Genomic DNA, 22,233 nt, shown 5'->3' with positions numbered 1-22,233 from the left:
CAGGTAGTCTGACAAACGATCTGAGAGGCTCCTCACGAGGTATAACCACGGCTTTAATGATAAACACGTCAAGTAAGATGGACTAGACGACTATGGACTGTGGTTTTGTGCGCGAGCAGCTCAGGTCAAGTGAAGTGTGTTTGGCCCATTAAGTGCACTTCATCTGCCATTAAAAGAGCATAAAGATGATCTTTTGTTTGTCTTCCTTATTAGGACAGGGCTAATATGTGGTGGTTAACGTAATTATTAACTGGCAATTACGAGACAATTCGTCTCAGGTGATGTTGAGGAGTAACACACATGTAAAGTAACAGGTAGATTACTTTCTACTGGGATAAATAATCCAAGTAATGCACTACTTTTTTTCTTCTTTTTTTTTTTAAAGTAATGAGTAATGTGTAAAACACCACTTTTTAGAGTAATGACCCCAAACACTGGTCAACATCTACTTGAGGGATTAGCATAAAGTTTGTGTGAGACAGTCATGATCCCCAGATGATGAATCAAAATGACTCTGATGATCTCCAGACTTTTCCTTTAGCGCCAACATGATGATCACATCTGTGGTTTTGACCAAAAATGACTACACAACTGTTGGATGGGCCGCCATGGATTTTTTTTTCTTCAGACATTCATGTTCTCCTCTGGGTGAAGTGTATGGTGATCCGTTTACTTTCCCCGTCTGATCCGGTCAAATATTTTATCTGTCCAAACCTTTATGACCGAATATCTGCAAAACTAATGAGACTCCTGTGATTCTAATGCAGCTTATGTTTAGTGCTGATGTGAGAAAGCAACAGAGATGTGTTAGCATTCAGCCTCACAGAGCCAATAGTGTGGCTGTAGGCGTTTTCTTCTGAAACATTTGATGATCTGACATCAAGTCTCTTTAGACTTTTGTCTCAAGTCAAGACAAATCTTCCTGCAGTCAGGTCACAAGTCGAGTCCAAGCTTCGAGCCTTCATACTTTCCCTCCTTTTTTCCCCCCCTGTCATCTGAACTCATCTTTTCCCTCACTCCCTCTCCTCCTGACCTTCCCTGTCCTCTCGTCTCCCCCCTCCTCCTCTCCGCTTCTCTCGCTTTATCTCCTCTAATTTCCTGAGGTATAGGGGGTATCGTCTCGCCACTCAGTCTGATGTTCAGCTGTCTCTTCCTGCACTGAGGAGCTGATCTCTCCCTTTAGACTCTGAGACTTGGATAATGTCCCTGTTAGTCTGCGGCATCTCTCTCTCGCTCTCTCTTCTCCCAGCTGCAAACTACATATCCATCCGTGAAAGTTAGACGGGTGGATGGAGAGAGGAGGATCAATGAGTGGAAGATCAATAGGAAAGCCCTTGATCCTTCACTCATTCCTCCCACTGGACACTTCAGACACTCACAGTGAGCTCTCCATGCCTTTCTTGCTCACTCTGATGGACTGAGCTTATGCCACTTTGATTCCTCACAAATTTGATAATAACTGTATGAGTCTAGTTTGAATGTGTCTTCCGGTGCAAGGATATTCTGTGGAGGAGGCTCGCTCTAGTGATGTGTCGTTCACGAACGAGCCGGTTCAAAGAGCCGGCTCTTTGCCGTGAACGATTAGAACCGGTTCTCCAATGAGAGCCGTTTGTTGGGAGCCGTTTTTTTTTCTTCAGTATATCGCTGTCTCTCCACTTCCCTGTACTGTGCGTGTGCTCTGTTGTTTCCCACGTCGTTTTTTTACCCTGCGGTGCCTCCTTGCTCTCTCTCCCCTCCCCCTCCCCTCCTCCTTCTCGAACGCCAATCTGTAAGTCTTTGAGTGATACAGTAAGTTCCTTAACTCTATAGTGGTTCAAAACTGGTGTTGTTCACGTTGTGACATGTTAATAGTTTTATACTTTAATTTAATAGCACTGTATTTAATATTTGTATTGGGGCACCTTTTCTGTTATGAAGCTGCTTTGACAGCCTACTTTTTTGTATTGTGGTGGGTGTTTCTAGGCCCTATTTATATTTAACTATTTATTTTTTAAGTTATTTTTATGGAAGTGGTGCTATTTTGTGATAATTGAATTGGTTTAAATAAAAGTTTTATTCATAAAGCATTGTTGTGCTGCATTTTTACTCATATAAGTGCTTAACAATGTCAATAATGAAACAAAATGACGTAAAATTAGGTTTACACTATTAATTAATTAATAATGTAAAAAAATGCGTATGTGAGCCGTTTGGGAGCCGAAAGAGCCGGCTCTCCACATCAAGAAGAGCCGTTAGAGCCGGATCTCGCAAAGGAGCCGAAAATCCCATCACTAGCTCGCTCTCACTGGTTTTGTTGTCTGATGGGACATCTGGTGGTTACTCACTGGTAATGCAGCAGCTCCACAATCTTGATGTGGATGTTTTCCCGCTCAAAGTGACCTAGTTGCACTGTGGAGTGCTGGCTGCTCCTTTTATGTGTGGGAGAAAATGTGCATCCAACAAATATGTCTCAGATGTGCACAGACGTCTTATTTTGAAGTGTTTTTGCTCGCTCCTTTCCAACTCACTTCCTGTTGTCTCTGTATTTGACAGCACTGGATGCTTTTAGGATAAACTTTTAGTGACGCATTAAAAGTGAATATACATAGGGACTGTATGCACTTTTCGAAAATGTTAATTAGTTTCACTTTATTCCCTTCTTATCCTTGCACAAACAACAGGAACAGACGTGCAGCTGCTTTCAGTCGTGTTTGATGGCAAACATCTCCTTATCAGGGCTACTTCGACTTCTCAATGTATTCTCACATGAAAAAAAAAAAGAGGTAAAAGTCCGGCTGTAAATCATCAGCATGGTTCTATAAAGCCCATGCTGAAGGCAGGATGCTGCCGCACCCGCCCACATGCGGTTGTTCGTCGGTGTGCCTTCATGCGCTGCGCAGCAACTGCGCCGCAGCGCTGATCCCCAAAGCTGCTCTGTGTGCTGTGAACGAGACGTAACTGCACAACATGACGTGATGATCAGTTTTTTTTTCCTACTCATTGCTCTCACACAAGCAGAGTGTTTGTGAGAGGAAACAAAACATCCACATCTACGCTCGAGGAGCGTCAGAGCGACTGTTTTCTGTTTGGATTTTGGAAACTGTGTGCGCTTTTTGCTCAGATCCAGATGTTTTTGGAGGGATGCTGCAGCCAAAAGGACACATGATGTGAAGAAGCTCAGACACGAGGGCTCCGATTGTCACCATCAGCGCGCCGAATGCTGCCCAGATCCTTAACGAGGCGCTGATAGCCGATGATAGGATCGTATTCAGGTGCTTTTACGCGCAGGTGCTGCACGCAGCGGACGAACAGAAAGTGTAACGGGGGTTTGGTTACAGAGAGAGGATGGTGGCGGAGATGGCGAGCTGCAGAGCTGCTTCTCATCTGGAGGACGGGTAAGACTTTTTAAGTTACCAGGATAAAAATCCTGACCTCTTTCTGTCGATGGGAGTTTGCGCTCCATCGTGTTCATTTTGGGTAACATGATGCCTGCAGTGGATGCGGCGCTAAAATCGCTCCGCGACGACACAGGAAGTCTTTTGTTGCTGTCGGTTTGTGGGCTCATGTTTTTGTGCATTTGAAGTCAAATGAACACATGTTGAGCTGGGGGTTCCTGGTTATACACACGTCTCAATGAACGTAGATGCAAATGGAGAGTAAGAGGAGAGTCGTGGTGTCTTTGTTGGTTTCTCTGTGCTGCACGCCGCCGTGTTGTTACATTGTGATGACTCACTGACAACAATGTAGCAGCCTGGAGACACGAGCAGGCGAGCAGCGTGTTTCATAACACAAGATGAAGATTAAACGCTATTATTTAATAAAGTTATATACAAGATGTAGTTTAAAAACCCCACAAAAATCCACATATGAGAGGAAAATAACCTTATGTGTTACAATCCATGAAAAACAAGCACTCAGATACGACTTGGCTGCTTGTATTTTTCATGCTATTTAAAAACCATCCGCACAGGTCTGTTTAATAAGTAGGCCATGCGATGTGTATGTTTATCAGTTGTACTACTGAGCACAGACAGGTGAGGTGATACTGATGAGTCATTGTCGCATGTGAAAAAAGGTTGCTAAGCAGCTGTGTTGTCGTCAGGGGATCATTCACCTGCTGATGAAGGCTGGAAAAGTCCCTGAATGTCAGATACGACCCAGGGTTGTATTAACATTGTGCTACAACTTATAAATGTTTTCAGTGAATTAGAATTTTAGACATCTTAATCAGAGGAGAAAGATCTTCATTGACTGATTTGTTTGTTTTATGTCTAAACAAACTAAATACACAAACTCTGAACTGAAACCGAGAGAACAAACTGACCGTGAAGGACAACACAACTTCATCCTGTTTTAATTTGTTTATATTTGGCGGGCCCTGCCACCTTGCTAGCTTCAAACAGTGTTCTGGGGACCTTATTTTCCTCTGAGAACAACTTGTTTATTCAGTTATGGAAATTGGGCCCCTTTTAAAGGAAACTTAATATCAGTAGCAGAAGCAGAACAGTGATGGCTTTGTTATGTTTATGACTGACCATAAACACTACAGTGAAAGTGGAGGGATATAATATCAAAGGAGCGATAGTAAATAATTAACTAACATTATCAACAGAATCTTAATAGATAACAGTTTTGACGTCATATCAAATATTGCCATGTATTGTGTTGCAGAGATGTCAACAAGCTAACAAGCTAGCCCTGCTGTGTCCTGTCTCATAATACCACTTTTACCTTAGTCTGACTCCTCCTCGCCTATTCCAGGTGGGATTCTCTTTCCTTGCTACATCTGCCATTGCTACGGGAAACAACAACTTCCAGGCTAGCACATGCTGAAAATAGCAAGTTACCCCAACACTAACCTGGTCGCTCAGCAAGCTAGCAGCTCTTTCCTTTTCTTTTGCGAGGATTTAGCAATTCTAATGTCAGGGCTCGCAAAACAAGTTCCCCCGACACTATTTTGCAAGGGCATCATCGCTGCATCCTGGGTTTAGCCAGGAGAAGACGGTTATGATTGGTGTAAAGAAATACAAACAAGACAGAGTGTTTTTTTTGGCCTATAGAGGAATGAGAAGTGGTGCAGCCAGACCTCTCTCTAGCATGGACACAGTGAAGTGGAGATGGCTATGCGAGACCTTAAAAGTGAGTCACTGTAGTGTCCAGTCTGCCCTCAGTCCAACAACAAAGAGGTGGTTTTCTTGCCAGGTTTGGCTCTAGGCCTGACCCCACCGTAACCCCAGCTCAGGCCTCCAGAAGTGTGAGCTTCTTGTCTCTGTCCTCCCTGAAATCAGAGCCTGGTTGGAGCTGGTGTAAATCGCCTCCATACTGTATCCCCTGTCGTCAAGCTGGCGTTCGCCGATCTTGGAGGCTGTGTTCGGCCCCGATTGGCCATGTTCACCGAGAGGCTTCTGAGCACACTCACACAGTGTTTTGAGCTCCCAGTCTAGGAAGAGGCAGCTAATATGACTGCTAGCTGCACGGCTAACTGAGCTAACTAGCTAATGGTAGCTATAGTTAGCAGCAATAAGAGGTCACTCTGGTGATATACTGCCCCCTATTTGTTTGGAGTATGAATTCAACAGGTGGCAAATTCTTACATATTGCCCCTTTTATTGACTGAAAGGCAGCAAAGGTCAACAGTTTTTTTTATTCTTTTGTACTACTTGTAGCCAGACTGACTGTTGTTTATCTGCACACAGATGTCCTCTCTCTTCATCGTGGTTATGGGAAGTTGTGGAGAGCATGTAGATGTTGTGGCCTTTATCTTTCAGCCAGACACAGAACAACACCCTCACTGAGCTGTCTTATCAAATTTTGTTGTTGTAAGATAGAAACAAGTGAGTGCAGAGAACGTCTGAGAACTCATGCAGGAGGTTTTTATTTATTGTCTGAAAACATTTGAGTGAGCACAAAGCAGCCCTTTCTCTCCAAGGAAGACATGATCACCATGGTAACTAATAAGCCTCAGCGCTGTTGTGGTGCGACAGACTAGCAAAAGCAGGGAACGCGTTGACCTTGAGGAGGAGAAAACCGTGTTTCCTGGACAGATGTTTGAGAACAAAGGAAACCACAGTGCCTTATCGGGAGTAACAGGCGCCAAAATAAAAGACCACAAATGTTCATGTTTAATATTCCTAATTTCCTGATGCATCATTCTGCTTTCGATCACCCACTTGAACAGACACAGGGCGGTATTTGACCTACTTTTTCAAGCCTGCTGCTGGTGGCGAACTCGTTCTTCTTCCTGCTGACGGATCTCAGGCGTGTTGCCTCTTGTTGAAGCTCACACTGCGTCAACAGGTTGCTCCAGTCAGACACATCTGAACTTGGCTCATTGTTTGTTTTGATCGACTACATTCCTGGATAGTCGAGCACTTATCAAAAGATGGGTAAATATTCAGGAAGAGCTGGTTTTGACTATGGTTGAAATTAATGTTATACAATCACAATATGTGTTATCACAATATGGCAAAATCACATGTGATATATTCAAAATTACGATCAGTGCAGTGAGATGTGTTCTACTGTTATGCGTCGCATGCTTTCACGTGTGTAAAACAAAAGTTTCAGTTCACTCATTTCAGTTATTTTTTGATTAAAGGTGCTTGGAATCAGTAATTTAGACTTAATTTTGTGATCATTTCATAACAATATGGTACCACTAAAAGTAAATAAATGATTAAATTGAATATGAAACATGACTGAGTCTGAGCTTTAGTTACGAAAGCAGAAAAAAAGTGTGATTCGGACCAGTCTTTGTTTAATGGCAAAAGTACCCAGCCGGTATCCTTCCACAGCTGCTGCACTGCTCTGAAAGTGGGTCAGAGCAGGAGTTTGGGTGGAAAGGTGAATCTATCATTCGACAGGATAGGTTGGTGTCAGCAGTGTGAGAAAGTGAGATGCTGGCAGCTTGTACACATTTCCTGTTTTTCTCATTCACTCGGCTGCGTGTGTTCCTGTTTGAAAGCAGAAGTGGTCGACTGCAAGAGCCTGCAGCTGCACAATTTTAAGAGCCATCACAAGTTCCAGCCCTCTAAATACTTCTATAATTGTCATCACACATCCCAGAGGTCCCTCCCATGACTCCCGCTGAATCCTGTGTCGTTGAAAGTTGTCTGAATGTTATCTCCTCTGCCCCACAGAGACGGAGATATCCCCGCGCCTGAAAACAAAGGTAAACACCAACCCATTTTCACTCCTTCCCCTCCTCCCACTCATTGCCGGCTTCTCTGTCTCTCTTCACCTTCTCACAGAGCACATGTTGGGCTACATGTGTCTGTGATGTTTGTTTTTATGCAGTGATCACGCTATGAGCCTCCTGGCTCCTTTTTAATATTTAAAAGTTGAGCATCCCCATCTATTATTCCTCACTGCTGTAGTTTTCCTTCCTTTATTTATGCATTCGCACCTTCCTCTCTACTCACTGTTTGGCTTCCCTGATTTCCATATCATTGACCTCAAAGGGCAGCAAGATTTATGCACAGTCATACACTCACCTGTGTCCCAAGTTGTGCTATTTTTATTTGAGTTACCAGATTGTTATGCCAGAAGAAATATTCAAATTAAATGGGAAAAAGACGCTCAGATGTTGATCTGGTAATGATAGATAGATAGATAGATAGATAGATAGATAGATAGATAGATAGATCTATGTAACTGTTCATGAACCCATGTAGTAATATCCTTTATACAACCATGTGCTGGCATCAAGTTAATGAGGTTAAGCATTAAATACTGGTTCATTGTCCATTATTGTACAACTTCCTCTCCTTCCTTTCTTCTTAAGCCTTCCTACCTTTCTCTCACTTCCTACCTTTTAGCCGCCCTGATTTCCATAACATTTGCCTGAAACGACCAGTGTGTAGGATTTAGTGGCACCCTGTGGTGAGGTTGCAGAAAGCAACCAACTGGCCGCTAAAAACACAAAAAGAGACAGTGTTTGAATTGTCCATTCTGAGCTACTGGAAAAACATGAAACGAAACGCAAACATTCTTAGTGTCAGGTGATTATCCACTAATTAAAACAACATAATTAAGACTATTATTTTTCACTTCAGCCCATAGATCCTCCTCAATCATACACAGTAGTCATACAATCACTTCCCTGTTGTGCTATTTTTAACGCTGCACACCAGAACATAAAATTCCAAACAAATAAATCCTTTTTTTCTTTTTTATAACATTTGCTTTTTGTTATTGTGAGTTTCCAGATTTTTTATTCTTTGGGCTTAAAATTGCGACATGAAATGGTAAGAAGACACTCTGCAGCTGGCCTGGTAATAAAACATGTGCAGCTGGTAATGATAAGGAATAGGGATGCACAATATGATTTTTTTTCTGCCGATACGATAACCCATAATTACTTGCTCCTCATGGCTGATACAGATGAGATAATCGATCATTTCACATTTTTGTTCATATAACCTGTAGTTTGTGCACATCGGAGGATAAGATGTAGTGAGCAAAGATGGATTATTTAGTATTTCATGGATTTGACCAAAGGAAATCTAACTGACATCACTATTACAAATGTAAGGGATGAAAAACAAAGAGCAGTTCTGACTCTTCAAATGTTCACTTAGTTTTTCAAGTAAGGTACAAATATACTTTAGCTTTTATAGAGCATTTTGTCTTTGAATTCAAAGTAAATGCTTTGACATAATCTGTCAAATCAGATATTATTGTAGCTGATATTTCTTGGCTGGGATGATTTTTATGTAAGCAAACATGAGGCAAGAGTTTGAAATGGTGCTAAGAACTATATCAGTGACCTGCTGTGTCTTAATGAATACAACAGATAGCAGAAACACTGACTTTTATGATGACATTGATCACAAAACTATTTATTGTGGATTGGCCACAAGCCAAAAAGGTCGAGAACCACTGCTGTGCACCACACATCAACCTCCCCGTGCCCTTGGTTTTGTTTTTTTTGTACGCCAGCAGATGGCAGCCAACAGCCATGAGACGATCCAAATCTGTGAAGCTGTAAACAAGTATGTGTGTGCTCATGTTTCCATGAGCATGTGTGTATCCATGCGGGTGCTTGCTCTCCACCTTGTTTGTCAGTCTGATGAAGGGAAGCGGCCGTGCCAGAGAGAAGAGGGATGCCTGCTGGCTCAGATGAAGCAGCAGCAGCAGCAGCAGAGAAAGTGATTGGCCATGGGAGGCATATGAGGACGAGGAGAGAGAAATGGAGGTGAAGCAGACGGATCGAGCGGAGTCGAGGAGAGAGATTGATGAGGGAGGTGCTGCGAGTCGAGCAGCGATGGCAGCATCTGCTTGTTAGTCTAAGATAAAACTCTGTGGGCCAGAGAGGATGGGCTCCATCCATTAGACGGCCAGGCACTCAGCCAGATGGCCCGGCCCACGGACATCCACTGCTGCTGGGAAAAGAGGAGAAGCAGCTCCTCTGGACCCATCTGTATAAATGTGCCAGGATGTTAATGCATGGCACTTATCAGAGGCTGCTTCTCAGGGTGCCACCGTTCAGCTGCTGGGGAATGATGGATATGTTGAAGCTGGTGGAGTTAGTCAGACATGCTGAGGGCTTTTTTGATGACTAATTTGGATGGAGATCTTTTAAAAACACACACACACAGTACACAAACATGTAAGCAAAGTAAAAGGTCTCTCACTGGGGCTGCACCTCTTAGAGGAAGAGCCCCTGTGACAGAAGGCAAAACTTGGTACCGGGTAGTCGAACTATTATAACATTCTTTATGAGTACAGGTGTGGAGTTTCGCAACACAGATTGTGGCTGAGGTTTTGGTTTGCAAAGGTTGAGCTGCACCTTAAAAGCTGTTTCTGTTTTCTACATTATAGGCTGTACAGACACTGAAGAACTGTGCGAAAGGGCAAACATTTGAATCCGTGTTGGACTTTCCTCAGTGCAAATCGAGGCATGCATGATGAGTCACCCTATATGTGTGTTATTCTACAGGTGCACTTAGTCAGTCATCTCGAGCTTGATTAAACACACATGAAGCCAATTACCAGCAGGTCCATTCATTACAAACATACCACAACAGAACAAAACAATAGCCCCCTTTCTCATAAACGTTCTGCTATAGAGTAAATACGTAGAAATTGTAGCTTGTACACTGGAAATCGGTGCAGACAAATCAAAAGATGAAAACGGGTCATATCTTACTTTTCAATTAAGGTTTTAGGGTGTAGTGTTTTAAAGGAATAGTTCACTCTAAAACAAAATTTAGTCATTATCGACTCACCCTCATGCTGATGAGAAGTCCGATGTAGTTTCTTATTCCTCAAAGTGCAGCTGGAGACCCGCGGGGGTACCCTCCGGCAACAGTAATCCATATAACGAGCGTAAGTGGCGACCGAGACGAAAAGGTCCATAAAACTACACAAAAACTTTGTAATATTCCTCCATACTGCTCGTCCGCTGCAATCCAAGTGTCCTGAAGTGGCGACATCCAGAGTTTACTCGAAACCACGTCATTTAGTACATTTTTCTAGCCTAAACAGTCACTATGCTATATCTGCCTGGAGGCACGCTCCGCGTTCACGCGAGTCTCCCTCACAGCCGATTGCACTGCGGAAGCCGCACCGGACAAGATGAACAAGACTCACGATAGATACACACTGGTATTTACATCCTGCTGTGAGTGTCAAAGTTTCAAATCACTAGTGCAGGCAAATCTCTCTTGTGTTTGTGTGTCGCTCAAAGCAGGAAGTAAATACCGGTGTGTATCTATCGCGAGTCTCGTTCATCCGGCGAGGCTTCCGCAGTGCAATCGGCTGTGAGGGAGACTCACGTGAACGCGGAGCGTGCCTCCAGGCAGATATAGCATAGTGACTGTTTAGGCTAGAAAAATGTACTAAATGACGTCGTTTCGAGTAAACTCTGGATGTCGCCACTTCAGGACACTTGGATTGCAGCGGACGAGCAGTATGGAGGAATATTACAAAGTTTTTGTGTAGTTTTATGGACCTTTTCGTCTCGGTCGCCACTTACGCTTGTTATATGGATTATTGCTGGCGGAGGGTACCCCCGCGGGTCTCCAGCTGCACTTTGAGGAATAAGAAACTACATCGGACTTATCATCAGCATGAGGGTGAGTTGATAATTACTGAATTTTGTTTTAGAGTGAACTATTCCTTTAAGGCCGAAGATGTGTCTGCATTCATACTGAGGTGAAATTGGATCCACATTTTCCGCCACGACAAGGCGATTAGGAATAATCAGTGTCACAGGATGCCAAATCTGAAGTAGAACGATTGCCGCCTGCAAAGTGTCTTGCAGTAGCTGATTGAGGATCAGCACGGCGGATATGTTCATTGATTCTGAATTTGACTCCTTGTTCCTTTTTTTCTTACTTATTGGATGTCACATTTGATACATGCAGGAATGTAGACAACAGTACTACGGCTACATGTTAGAACTTTTGTGGTCACAAAGCTGCTAAAAGTGTTGACATTTTCACAATTATAACACGCAATGCTGGTGTGGAAACAATGCATCTGACTATACTTCAATCTTACTAACTTATAAACTTACTTAATTAGCCTCTCTGTGTGCGAGTCCTACTTTGAGGAACTGCTGCACCTGAGGTTTTGTTTTGGTTAAATAGACTTTGGTAAGTAAAGAAGCAGAATATTGTCTGCTTCCCCCTTCACAGCAATGTATTAATAGTAACTAATAATAGGGCAGCAGTTCCTGTCAGGTGAAATGCACATGAGACACAGTCATATGGCTTCAGTCTTCCTGAAACAGTGTGGTTATTGAAGGCACACATTGACTGCCTGGCAGTATATTAACCACATAAATGGGTGGATGATGTGATCAGACCTTTGAAAGTGGTAAGGTTCCCGTAAAGATGACATCGACATGGTAAAGAATAAATGTTAACGATGATGTGGTAATAGAAATGACTAATGAGATGGAAATGTACGTCTCACATGTTGGAGATCTTTTTTTTTTTTTAACAGATCAACAGCACTAACCTCAAAATTACACGTGTGTTACAGAAAATCTGCCGGAGAGTGACAGCAGTGGTTCAGGTAAGCATCGATATCACACCATAACAGGTTAACTCATTTGTTTTTTCACATAACTCAAACAAAAACTTGGTCATCCACAGATCCACAATTAAATTTTTTATTATCCGCAGTCTTCTTTCCTCTTTTCACGTTAAACCATTGTGGCTTGAATCCATTTAACTCATCATTCATTGGAAATTCAGTGCAAAGTTTTCAGCTCCCCTCAAACGTCCCCTTTGCATGTTTGACGTGTCGAACAGAGAACACAGGAACATCCACCGAGGACAGCTCAGAGGACGAGGAGGAGGAGGATGAAGAGGAGGAGGAAGATTCTGGTGAGAGACGCACATTGAACTGCTCCGACATGCCTTTAAAGGAGTAGCCAGACATTTTTTTTTTTTTGTGAAATTTGCTTATTTGCTTTCTTTCCGAGAATAACGGAGAGTTTAATACCGCTCTCATGTCTGAAGCTACAGCTAGGAGACAATTAGCTTAGCTTAGCTTAGCATGACAACTGGGAACAGGAGGAAACAGCTAGCCTGGCTCTGTCCAGGAGTACAAAAAATCCACTTGCCAGCTCCTCTAAAGCTCTACTAATTAACATGTTGCATCTCATTTTGTTTAAATCTCTAAAAACAAAGGGTAAAAACTAAATGTTGTGGTTTTAAAGTCATTTCTTGCCCTGGGAACAGTGACTTGCTGGAGTCTTGTCGTCACCCAGAGGTTAATAGCAAGCTGGCTGATTTGCCTTAGGACAGAGCCAGGCTAGCTGTTTCCCCCCTGTTTCCAGTCTTTATGCTAAGCTAAGCTAGCTGGCTGCTGGTGGTAGCTGCTACGGATGTTCTTAATGGCTAATTTCCCTCATATTGAAATGGAAGTTTAAACTAAAACTAGTCTTAAAGTTAAAAAAAAAAAATACAAATTCAGAAAACAGTCCAAATTGATCACAAATCCATCTATAAGGTTAAACAGTGTCCGATAAAATTTTGTGTATACCTTCAGCGCAATGTTAGCTGACATTGTTAACATTAGTAATGGATGCTTTTTTTTAGTTTTTAGGGGAAAAAAAGCAACATTTGACGAGGAAGACATGACATTTCAGTGAAAATTATGTCAATATATCATTTAAATGTGTACATTAATAAAATAATATTTATAATTTTAATTGACTGGATATACAAATCTCTAGTAGCTGCATATTTACCATATAGACACGAGAACGGCATTAGTCTTCATCTAACTCCGCAAGAAAGCAAACAAGTGCGTAATATTTTCTGTTTCTCACTCTGCCTGCTCGCTTGTGTTTTGACTTTCACCAGAAGGCAGCGCTGATAAGTACGGTGGAGAGGAAGGTAAGAACATCTTTTTGTACTTCAAGTATTAATGTAACAAGATAAAGAACGACTGGCGGTTTTAACAGAGTCGATCTCCTTCACGTTCTTTGCAGACAACGAAGAGACCGAGGCAGAGGAGTTTAAAAACGGTGCGACGCTTCATGAGTACATAATATCAATACCTGCTTTTTAAAACTGTCGTGTGTGTTGTTTACATCCAGTCCCCCATGTAAGCTTGTTGTCATAGTTGCCATGACTTTAGTGGTAACTCGTTGATCTGTGGCCACATTTTAACGACATGAATATATCACAAAATGTCGGATGCTGCTGGCTTTTTTTTGGAGCACAGACTTGGATTCGACATGTCACTGAGCTCCACCCTTACAACCCTGAGAACTGGCTCACAATCTGAGCAGCTTGTCAGGAGTGTTTGCCAGAGACTCAGCAGCCTCTCACATGTGATTTTCATTTAATATCATTGGAATTATTTTACCTTCCAGACTCCGTCCCTGGACCTGAAGCAGATGTTTCAAATGGGAAAGGTAAGCAGATCACAAGCACACAAACAAATGTTCTGGAGATTGTTTCACATGTTTTGTGAGTGACATCTTGTTTTTTTTTGTCACACATCCTGACAGATGAGAGGGCCTTCAAATTTTGCTGTGAAAAATGTAAAGCCGTTCAGCAGGTGGGTCGAGAAAACCAGGCGTTTGTCTTTTCTATATATACTTGATTGTATTTCACATTCTTCTGATACAGTGGATGACCTTGTGTACGTCTTCTATGGTTTTTTTTAAAAAGGTTATAATTGTTTGTTTGACAGAGCCATGGCAATGAGCTGGTCACCCCCAGGAGGATCTCTAAGGGACGATTACAGTGAGTGCGACTGTCTGTGCACGTTTACACCGATTCTGCATGTACAGCATCACTGACTGCGTGTGTGTGTGTGTGTGTTTTAGGGTGCAGCTGGAAGATGAGGGCACATACGAGTGTTCGGTCACCGGCCTGGTGTTTGAAGCATCGGAGCGAGTCCTCGTGCGATACTCGGTCCTTTCCTGGTCCAAGTTCGGCTCGTTCCTCAGGGACTCCTGGAAGTTCGCTGGACCCATCTTTAACGTGGACACCGTCAACAAGGACGCATCCGTCCTCAAGTCCATCCAGTTCCCTCACTCCGTCTGTCTTGCCGGTAGGATATCAGAGCTGTCTCTCTCCTGTTTGTCCTCTATGACCAATTTATAATACATAATTATGATCTTGGCTTCCTGTGGTGAGAGATGTTGCCTGGAGGTTGTTTTGAATTTAGTTGATGTCTGTGAAAGTGACGTATAATTCTTAATTATTAATCAAGATTATGACTCATCTTAAGTCTTTTATACAAAGTACTTAATTTCAGTGAGTATCATTATCTTTTATCTATCATTTAATAAAAGTCAGTGGCTTGCCTGTGCCTCAATTTAAGTGTATAGTCATGCCATACAGTACATCGTCAGAAAGCTTAGATCCTGGAGCAGATAGGAGCTTCTACGCCCGCCCTAGAGCCTAAAACGGAAAACGAGTGACCCACTCTCTCTTCTTTCCCCTTTCTCCTGAGACACTTGATTTGATTGATGCATCATGTAGCCAATGAGAATTAAAATCTGGTAATATACAGTCTATATAAGTTTTTAATGGCCTAAAAATGTTTTATTTGAATAGGCTGTTTTTCCACTTAAACACTTATTTTTGACTATTTTATGTGTACAAAGTTAGTGTAAATAAGGAAACAAGGAACTATAATAAGTTTTTGTCTCTTTTAGTCTGAGGCAGGGGTATTTTGCCAGGTGTCTGAATATTTCCATAGAAAATCATGTGTTTCGTGTTTAGTTTCAGTGATATTGACTATATGACCACTGTGTGTTTTTCACCTAATATGGTACCATGTTCAGACACCTATAGATTAATGCCAGAAGCACTTACATCTTACATCTTCTGAAAAAAATATATCAGCTTATAAGCTTTCAAAAGAGCCCAAAAACCGTGCCTGTACTCCAAATGGTTCACCAGCTTTGGATTTACTTTGGGCTGGACTGGGAGAGGCGTTTTAGGATCATTTTAAATATATTTCTGGTTATAAGAACAGATGAGACATAAAACCCTTCTTTTCTCGTATATCTTCACACAGACCCAGATAATGAGATGACATTCAGCGTCCTGCACATAAAGGACAACCGTCCACTCATCGAGCCGACAGTGGACCACTCAGGTAGCCACGTCAAGTGGAATGTAACGTCCTTGTCACCCGTGGGTCCCATCATTCAGACGAGCCAGTCCGTAGAGCACCACGGGGTGGTCCTGGTCTACAAGCAGCTGGGCAGCGACAACAACAACTACAGCTTCCATGTCTACCTGGCCACCAACAGTTCATCTGACATCAAGGTAAGCGGTGGTGGATACTGTGTGCACCTTACTGTTTTTCTGCTCTTTACGTCACACTTTCTAGGCTGTCTTCAGACTTTTTTAAAACTGAAAAAACTGTTTTTGGAAATTTGGTCAAGTTCTCACAAACCTCCTTTAGTTGCAAGATCCTGTTTTAATTTCCTCTCTGCTGCACCTAGTTGGGTGAATGTCACTTTCAAACAGTTATTTTTAACCTGCAAGTTTTACATGACTGGCAAGTTTACATGTTAATGTCCCGACTGAAAAAAGAACCTAGAAGTTGCTTCGACCATCGGCCTGCTCAGGAGGCGGTAACATTTTGGTATCTGTTCCTGTACGATGATGAAATAGTGCAGTTGCATTACTGGATACAGTGTAAAGAAGGTTGAAGGCTGAATGTCAAATACACAGAAGACAGTAATACATTTCACAAGTAATTTTCATTTCTCATGTCTCATTTCTCATTTCTCAATCATTGGTGATCCACTTTTAAATGAATGCAAATAAGCCAGGAGTTTTTCCCTGACGTACGAGCATTAAAAAATAAAAGAAAATCCTCTTGCCTCATGCACAGTACAAATAAACATTCCATTCATGAGACCGTCACCTGAGTTAGCCTGAATTCTTCAATTGTGACGTTCAATCATACTTACCACCTACTTGATAAAACTCCAGCAAAATGCCTGTGAAACCTGTGAATGAATTTTTTGCGAAAAAAAAAAGCAAAATGTTAGTTTCACTTCTTGTTCATGCTTTGAGCTGCACTGGCTTTGATGCTGTAAGACTTCATAAAGTCCAGGTTTGTGTAATCTACCGAAACAAAGGTGAAACAGAAAGTTGTCGTGATGAGGTCATAGTGCACATTACCATATAAAAATATTATGATAAACTCAAGTTGTTGAAAGGAAGAAATTTCAACATCTTGACCTTTTTAAATGTCATAGTATTTTTGTGCTATGAGACATTTTGGAAACTGGTAAACATATGGCCTTTGATTGCCATCAGTGTCAATCACTTTTTTATATTTAACAAATAGGGTCAGCAGACAGCAAAAGGTGCACCTGTAAAGAAATAAATTTTAAATATCTTATCAATATCAGTATTAATTATCTAGCTATTACAGCCTGAACCAGAGCTAGGCAACGCTGCACGTGCAACGTTGTGTTTACTCTCGAGCTCCAACGATTAATCGATTAATTGCTTGTCAAGCACTAAATCGATCAAGAACTACTTTGATAATGGATTAATAAATTTGATTAATTTACAGAAAAAAAAGTCTGACAAATTCGCTAATTCCAGCTTCTTAAATGTGAATATTTTCTCCTCCGTGACATTAAACTGAATACCTTTGGGCTGTGGACAAAACGAGACATTCGATGGCATCATTTTGGGCTATTTGAAACACTGATAATTTCTCACGAACATTTTTTTCCCCCGTTTTCTGACAAAAAACCAAACAACTGATCAATTGATTGACAGAATAATTGACAGATTGACATTTTGAAATATTCCTGCATGTTTGAGCTAGACGGCAAATTTAACTGCAGAAACATTTACAACAAGGGCTTTATAAGCATGAAGTTGACTAATTAAAGGAAGCACGTCCTTAACCATGGGGCTAGAAAAATGTAGTCCTGTTACTGTAATGAAGCTTTTAAATATTCTTTAATTTCACATTTTCATTATTAAAGATTACTGCATGGCATCTTAATTACTCAAAATATAAGGTGACTAAAAATAGCAACCGTATTTTTAGTTTTGGCAGCTAAAAGCTTCTTTTTTTTAAAGCCAGTGTTGAGCTATATACAGTCTACCTATGGTGTCGATGTCACTGGTGTGTGTATTACTGTGTAATGCACTGCCTAATTCTGACATCAACGTGACAATAATGCTTAGTCATTTTAACACTGCGCAGCTGAGGTCACTCAGGAAGTGTGTCTGTGGTTGTGAGCATGTGTGTTGGTGAATAATCCCACCACACTAACTTTGACCTGGAACTATGAACTAATTTGTGTTTTCCCATCTGATGTGTTTTTCCTGTGTATATTATGTACAACAATCACTAAAGAGGGCTGAAGTCGTTAAGTGGTTTGCTGTTCTGAGACACCATCAGTTTTTCCCCTGCCGACTGTGGGAAAATTTATGTTTTGTCGAATGTTAATCAGCGTCCAGCCCAGCTCATCATCCTGTCTTCTTCCTGCTGTCCTTATATGAAACAGGATATTACCAAACAGGTGCGGAGCTACAAGAATCGTTACATTAAGATAGACAAGCCTCCCACGTGTAAGCTGGATGAGGGGACGTATCGCCTCGTGAGCGAACCCGAGGGAGAGATCAAACCCGAGGTGTGTGAAACCATTTTTGTGGTGCGACCTACGTTTTGAAAACCCAAACATTTACAGTACATTATCTTTTGACTACATTATTATCATAGTTGTATTTGTTTTGCATGGACTCCACAATTAAAATTATTCTAAAGCAAAAATACATATTTATCCTCTTACCTACCTATATTTATCCATCTACATTGTTTTGGTGTGAGTTGCTGAGTTTTCCAGATATCTGCTTTCTCTCTAACTACATGGCACTACATTTAAAAAAATCAATAGCAATATCTCTTTCCAGAAATCATGACTTGTTTACTCAAGATTGTCCACAGACCTTGTTGTGAGGAGTCACATGTAGGAACTACATTCTTTGTACCAAACTACACCCGCCAAACGTATCACAGCGCAGGAGGAGGCGTGAATCACCACTGAGCTGACTAACGTCACAGCTCAGCCGAGGAGGACGTTATTAATGTTAACATCACGCTCTGTCATGAGCCAAGCCTTATCTCATTACTCAGATTGCACATCCTCGATTCCTTTCCTTGCCTCCTCTCCTCACGTCTGAGTCCCTCCCCCCTGAGATGTGAGCAGAAGGAACATTTTTAGAGTCCTGATCCCACTATGCTTGCGTATTTTAGCTGCGTGTCACGCCTCTTTTTATCAGAGGTGTAAAAAGAATTCAGCAAAAAGGATACACCTGTGCATTCTCGCTCATAGCTCCTCCCGCAAGCCTCCTTTCTCCTTGTTCCTCTCTCCTCAAGATGTGTTTGAGGAATGGAGACATCCCCCAATATGGCACCCTGAGATTGATCTCTGGGTTACAGACGGGAGGACGAAGGAGAGCATGAGATGAGTAAGCACAAAATAGAGAAATGAGAAGAGCCACGTGAGTAGATGCACACTTCCTTCTTCGTGGTGAAACAATTGGCGGATGTTGTCCTGTTGAAAGAAAATAGTTCCTACAGATTAACACAATTCACACCAAAATAATCTGAATAAATAAATAGCTCTAAAGTTGAGAGGAAAAATATGTGTGTTTTGATTTTGGGGTGAACTGTCCCTTTAAATGATGTTCATGTGTCTCTGTGCAGGATTTGAAATTCACCCTTGCGGTGACGAAGATGAAGGGTTACTTTGAAGCTTTCTTCGAGCAGCCTCCTCCCTTTAAATTGTCTCTCATAGAGATCAACACCGAGGAGACCGTGTGGTCGGCCACCATCAGAGAAGGTAACGGTTCATTTAGTCACACTGAACATATTTGGTGATTTGCAGGTGAAAAATACTTGAGGCTGAAATCAGGCTAAACCAGGTTTTTTTTTATTGCTTATTGAAGATTTTTCTCTCTGTTTTTTAGGTGACTGTGTGGAGAACACAGAAAAGAAACCAAGGAAAAGGACGAACAGTAAGCTTCTTGTTGTCCTTGTTTTTAAATGACATTTCTCCATCACAACATGCTTTAAGCGTCTCCAGGCTGACTCGCATCATATCCGTCTCTCTCTCAGGCAGACAGAGGAGCAGCAGCCCCTCAGAAGAAGAGACGGCCTGTAAAAGGCCTCGATGGCAGGACGAGTCAGGTGACTTTCCATCTTTTGCTAACAGAAGAGCATCTGAGCTATTTCCAGATGCACCTGTCTGTCTAAAATTATCCTGAAATGAATTACCCGCGTGTGTTTTCCAGACGGAGTGACAACAGTGATGACTCAGGCCCGGGACATGTCGGAGAAGCAGCTACTGCAGGTGGCCAAGCGGCTCGGGAAGGAGTGGAAGCAGGTGGCCATCTATCTGGACTTGAGCTCCAGGGAGCTGGAAGACATCCAGGCGGTGGAGAAAGATGTGACCATGCAGAAGCTGAAGATGCTGGTGGAGTGGAAGAGCAGAAGGCGGCCGGGACAGGCCACGGCGTACCACCTGTGGAAGAGTGTGGAGGACCTGGATGACCTGCCAAATGAGGTCCATCAGACTCTGCAAGGTAATAAACTGCAGACGTGCACAAAAACACCATCGAATTATGTAATAATGATCGCCAGAGTGAAAATGATACGTTTATTAACCTATATGCTGAGATTAACTGTGCCTCATGCTGCTTTATATAAATGGACCAGGTTCTCAAATTACATTAAAAATTATTATGTTATTATATTATCTGATGATGTCAGAGGGCTGTGATTGGTTGATTACAGTGTTGACCTAGGAACATAATGTGGGACGTCAACAACGGGCTGACAGTCTGTGTTTTGTTTTTGTGTCTTCTTTCAGACATGATGGACAATCGAGCAGCTAAGTGAAAGAGATTTGACACAAATTGACTGTTGGACATCTGTTGCTCCGTCGTCGATCTCAGGAAAACTACCAATCAGAATTGACCTAAGGACCAAACATCGGCCCTTCCGTCCATCTGTGCATTGGACATGAAACTGACCTGTTTCTGAGACTGTTTTTTTTTATTGCTGCATTTCATGAAAAGAGCCACTGCCCTGAACTGTTGATGGGCATTTTCATTTTGTCATTTAATTCTGTAATGAATACAGAGTAGACGAGTTGTACCTTAAGCTCCTTTTACGTAGCTAGAATCAGGTTAAAAAAATGACCGGTAGAGGTAGTGGTCATTGAGATATTTAGTAGCTAATTATGTAGCCAGTAAACGATGTAAATGTAGGTGCTGCAGTGTTGAAACTGCAAAAAGAAATGGGGGAAAAAAAACCGACCTGTGTATCTGTTTCGCTTTTAAATGTTTGTGGGACTTTTTATAAAAGAATTAGGCATTACATCACATTCACATGCTCATGACTGTCCAAAGGACTGAATTATATTTTTGTATTTTCGCACGCTGTCCTGTACATATTTCAGTTTTTTTTTTACAAACTTTTTCAAACCTGTGATCTATTTTTTTAAGTCTGTTTTATGTTTGTTTGTTATTCAACGACTCTGAACCTGTAAAACTAAACTGAATTGCATAATAATGTTTATTTTGTCTAACTTGAATTATGAATCCATTCCCGCCCTCCTGTGACTGGAACGCACATCTTGTGTTTGTTAAGGATAAACGTGTGTATTACGATAAGTGTACACTGTGGAAACAAACAAATAACAAGCATTTGGATTCAGGGCTGAATTTAACGAATATACCTGTGTGAGTGCAGCTGCAGCCTGGCAACATTCAGAGATTTTTACGAGTCATATTTTCAAAGCTTATTTCATAGCTCTAGAGCTCAAAACGCTTATGGTTTGGAAAACAAACCATACCGTAAACTGCCTGTAGAAACATTTCAGTTACATTTTCTCAACATGCAGACATTAGTCGCAGCTTCGTTTCCTTTTGTACCTGTTTTCAAGCGACACTGTTTTCAACACTATCTGGGAAAAGCTGCAGAAAGCAGGTGAATCTTGTCGGATTTTCCATGATGATATCATGCAGTTATGTTTACATTCAGAGAACACGGTCGCTTCTTTTAACAATGTACCACCAACACTCCAGTCCGTCCTTTTTGCACTTGTGTCTGTCGTGTCTGAGTCAAAGCAGAAGAACTGTGGAATAAATGTAAAAGAGCAAATGTGTACCAAATAAAACAAGAAAAGCTCTCCTGAATGTCTTCTGTAATTAATCAACAAGAAGAGGTGGCGTGCTTCTAATAGAAAGTGAAGTGGGTCCTCAGAAAAAAGGTGTCGGCACCCCAAAAAAATAGATCATGCTTTTTAATAATGCACAGCAGCAGTAAGAAACAGATTTGTTTCAGCCTGAGGCCTTCTTCAGCGTTACTTGATAAACAGAAGCCAAGGAACTTAAAAAAGAAGTAAGGGTCATTACGTCACTGCATCTCGCTTTGGTGCCAGACTGCGGTGTCAGCTGTATTGAAGTCTATGGGAGATGCATGGAGAAACCCACTAAAACCCAACATTTCTACGTTGTATGACTTCTGATGAAGAAATGCCTCCAGAAAATTAAAGACCACACTTCAGAGAGTATGTTAACCACTGATTTTTTTTGTTTTTTTGTCGACATGTTCGTCCCTTGATTACGTTTGGGAAAGGCTCCTGTTTGCAGTCTCATCAGCCACAGATATGTTGGGTTTTTAGTGTGTTTTTCTATGCATCTCCGATAGACTTCCACCACAATCTGACACCAAAGCGAGATTCGTGACGTAATGACCATTTCTTCTTTTTTTGGTTCCCTG

General features: G+C 41.7%; 1 protein-coding gene across 1 annotated transcript; it reads left to right on the top strand.

The window, feature by feature from the left end:
• Positions 1–2,995: 2,995 nt before the first annotated feature.
• Positions 2,996–21,640, top strand: LOC141008448 (uncharacterized). Its single transcript, XM_073480821.1, has 17 exons — positions 2,996–3,374; positions 7,119–7,150; positions 11,971–12,003; positions 12,243–12,317; positions 13,302–13,334; positions 13,430–13,465; positions 13,817–13,858; positions 13,955–14,004; positions 14,140–14,192; positions 14,276–14,502; positions 15,478–15,731; positions 17,951–18,076; positions 19,153–19,288; positions 19,416–19,463; positions 19,564–19,635; positions 19,740–20,030; positions 20,318–21,640. Exons 1-17 carry the CDS (start codon positions 3,325–3,327, stop codon positions 20,344–20,346), a joined length of 1,587 nt encoding a protein of 528 aa, XP_073336922.1. The 5' UTR covers positions 2,996–3,324; the 3' UTR covers positions 20,347–21,640.
• The last annotated feature ends 593 nt before the right edge of the window (positions 21,641–22,233 follow it).

The sequence above is a fragment of the Pagrus major genome, chromosome 2 (assembly GCF_040436345.1).
Source record: "Pagrus major chromosome 2, Pma_NU_1.0".
NCBI lineage: Eukaryota > Metazoa > Chordata > Actinopteri > Spariformes > Sparidae > Pagrus > Pagrus major.
Note: the sequence above shows the minus strand (reverse complement) of the source record. Positions and strands in the feature narration are given on the sequence as shown.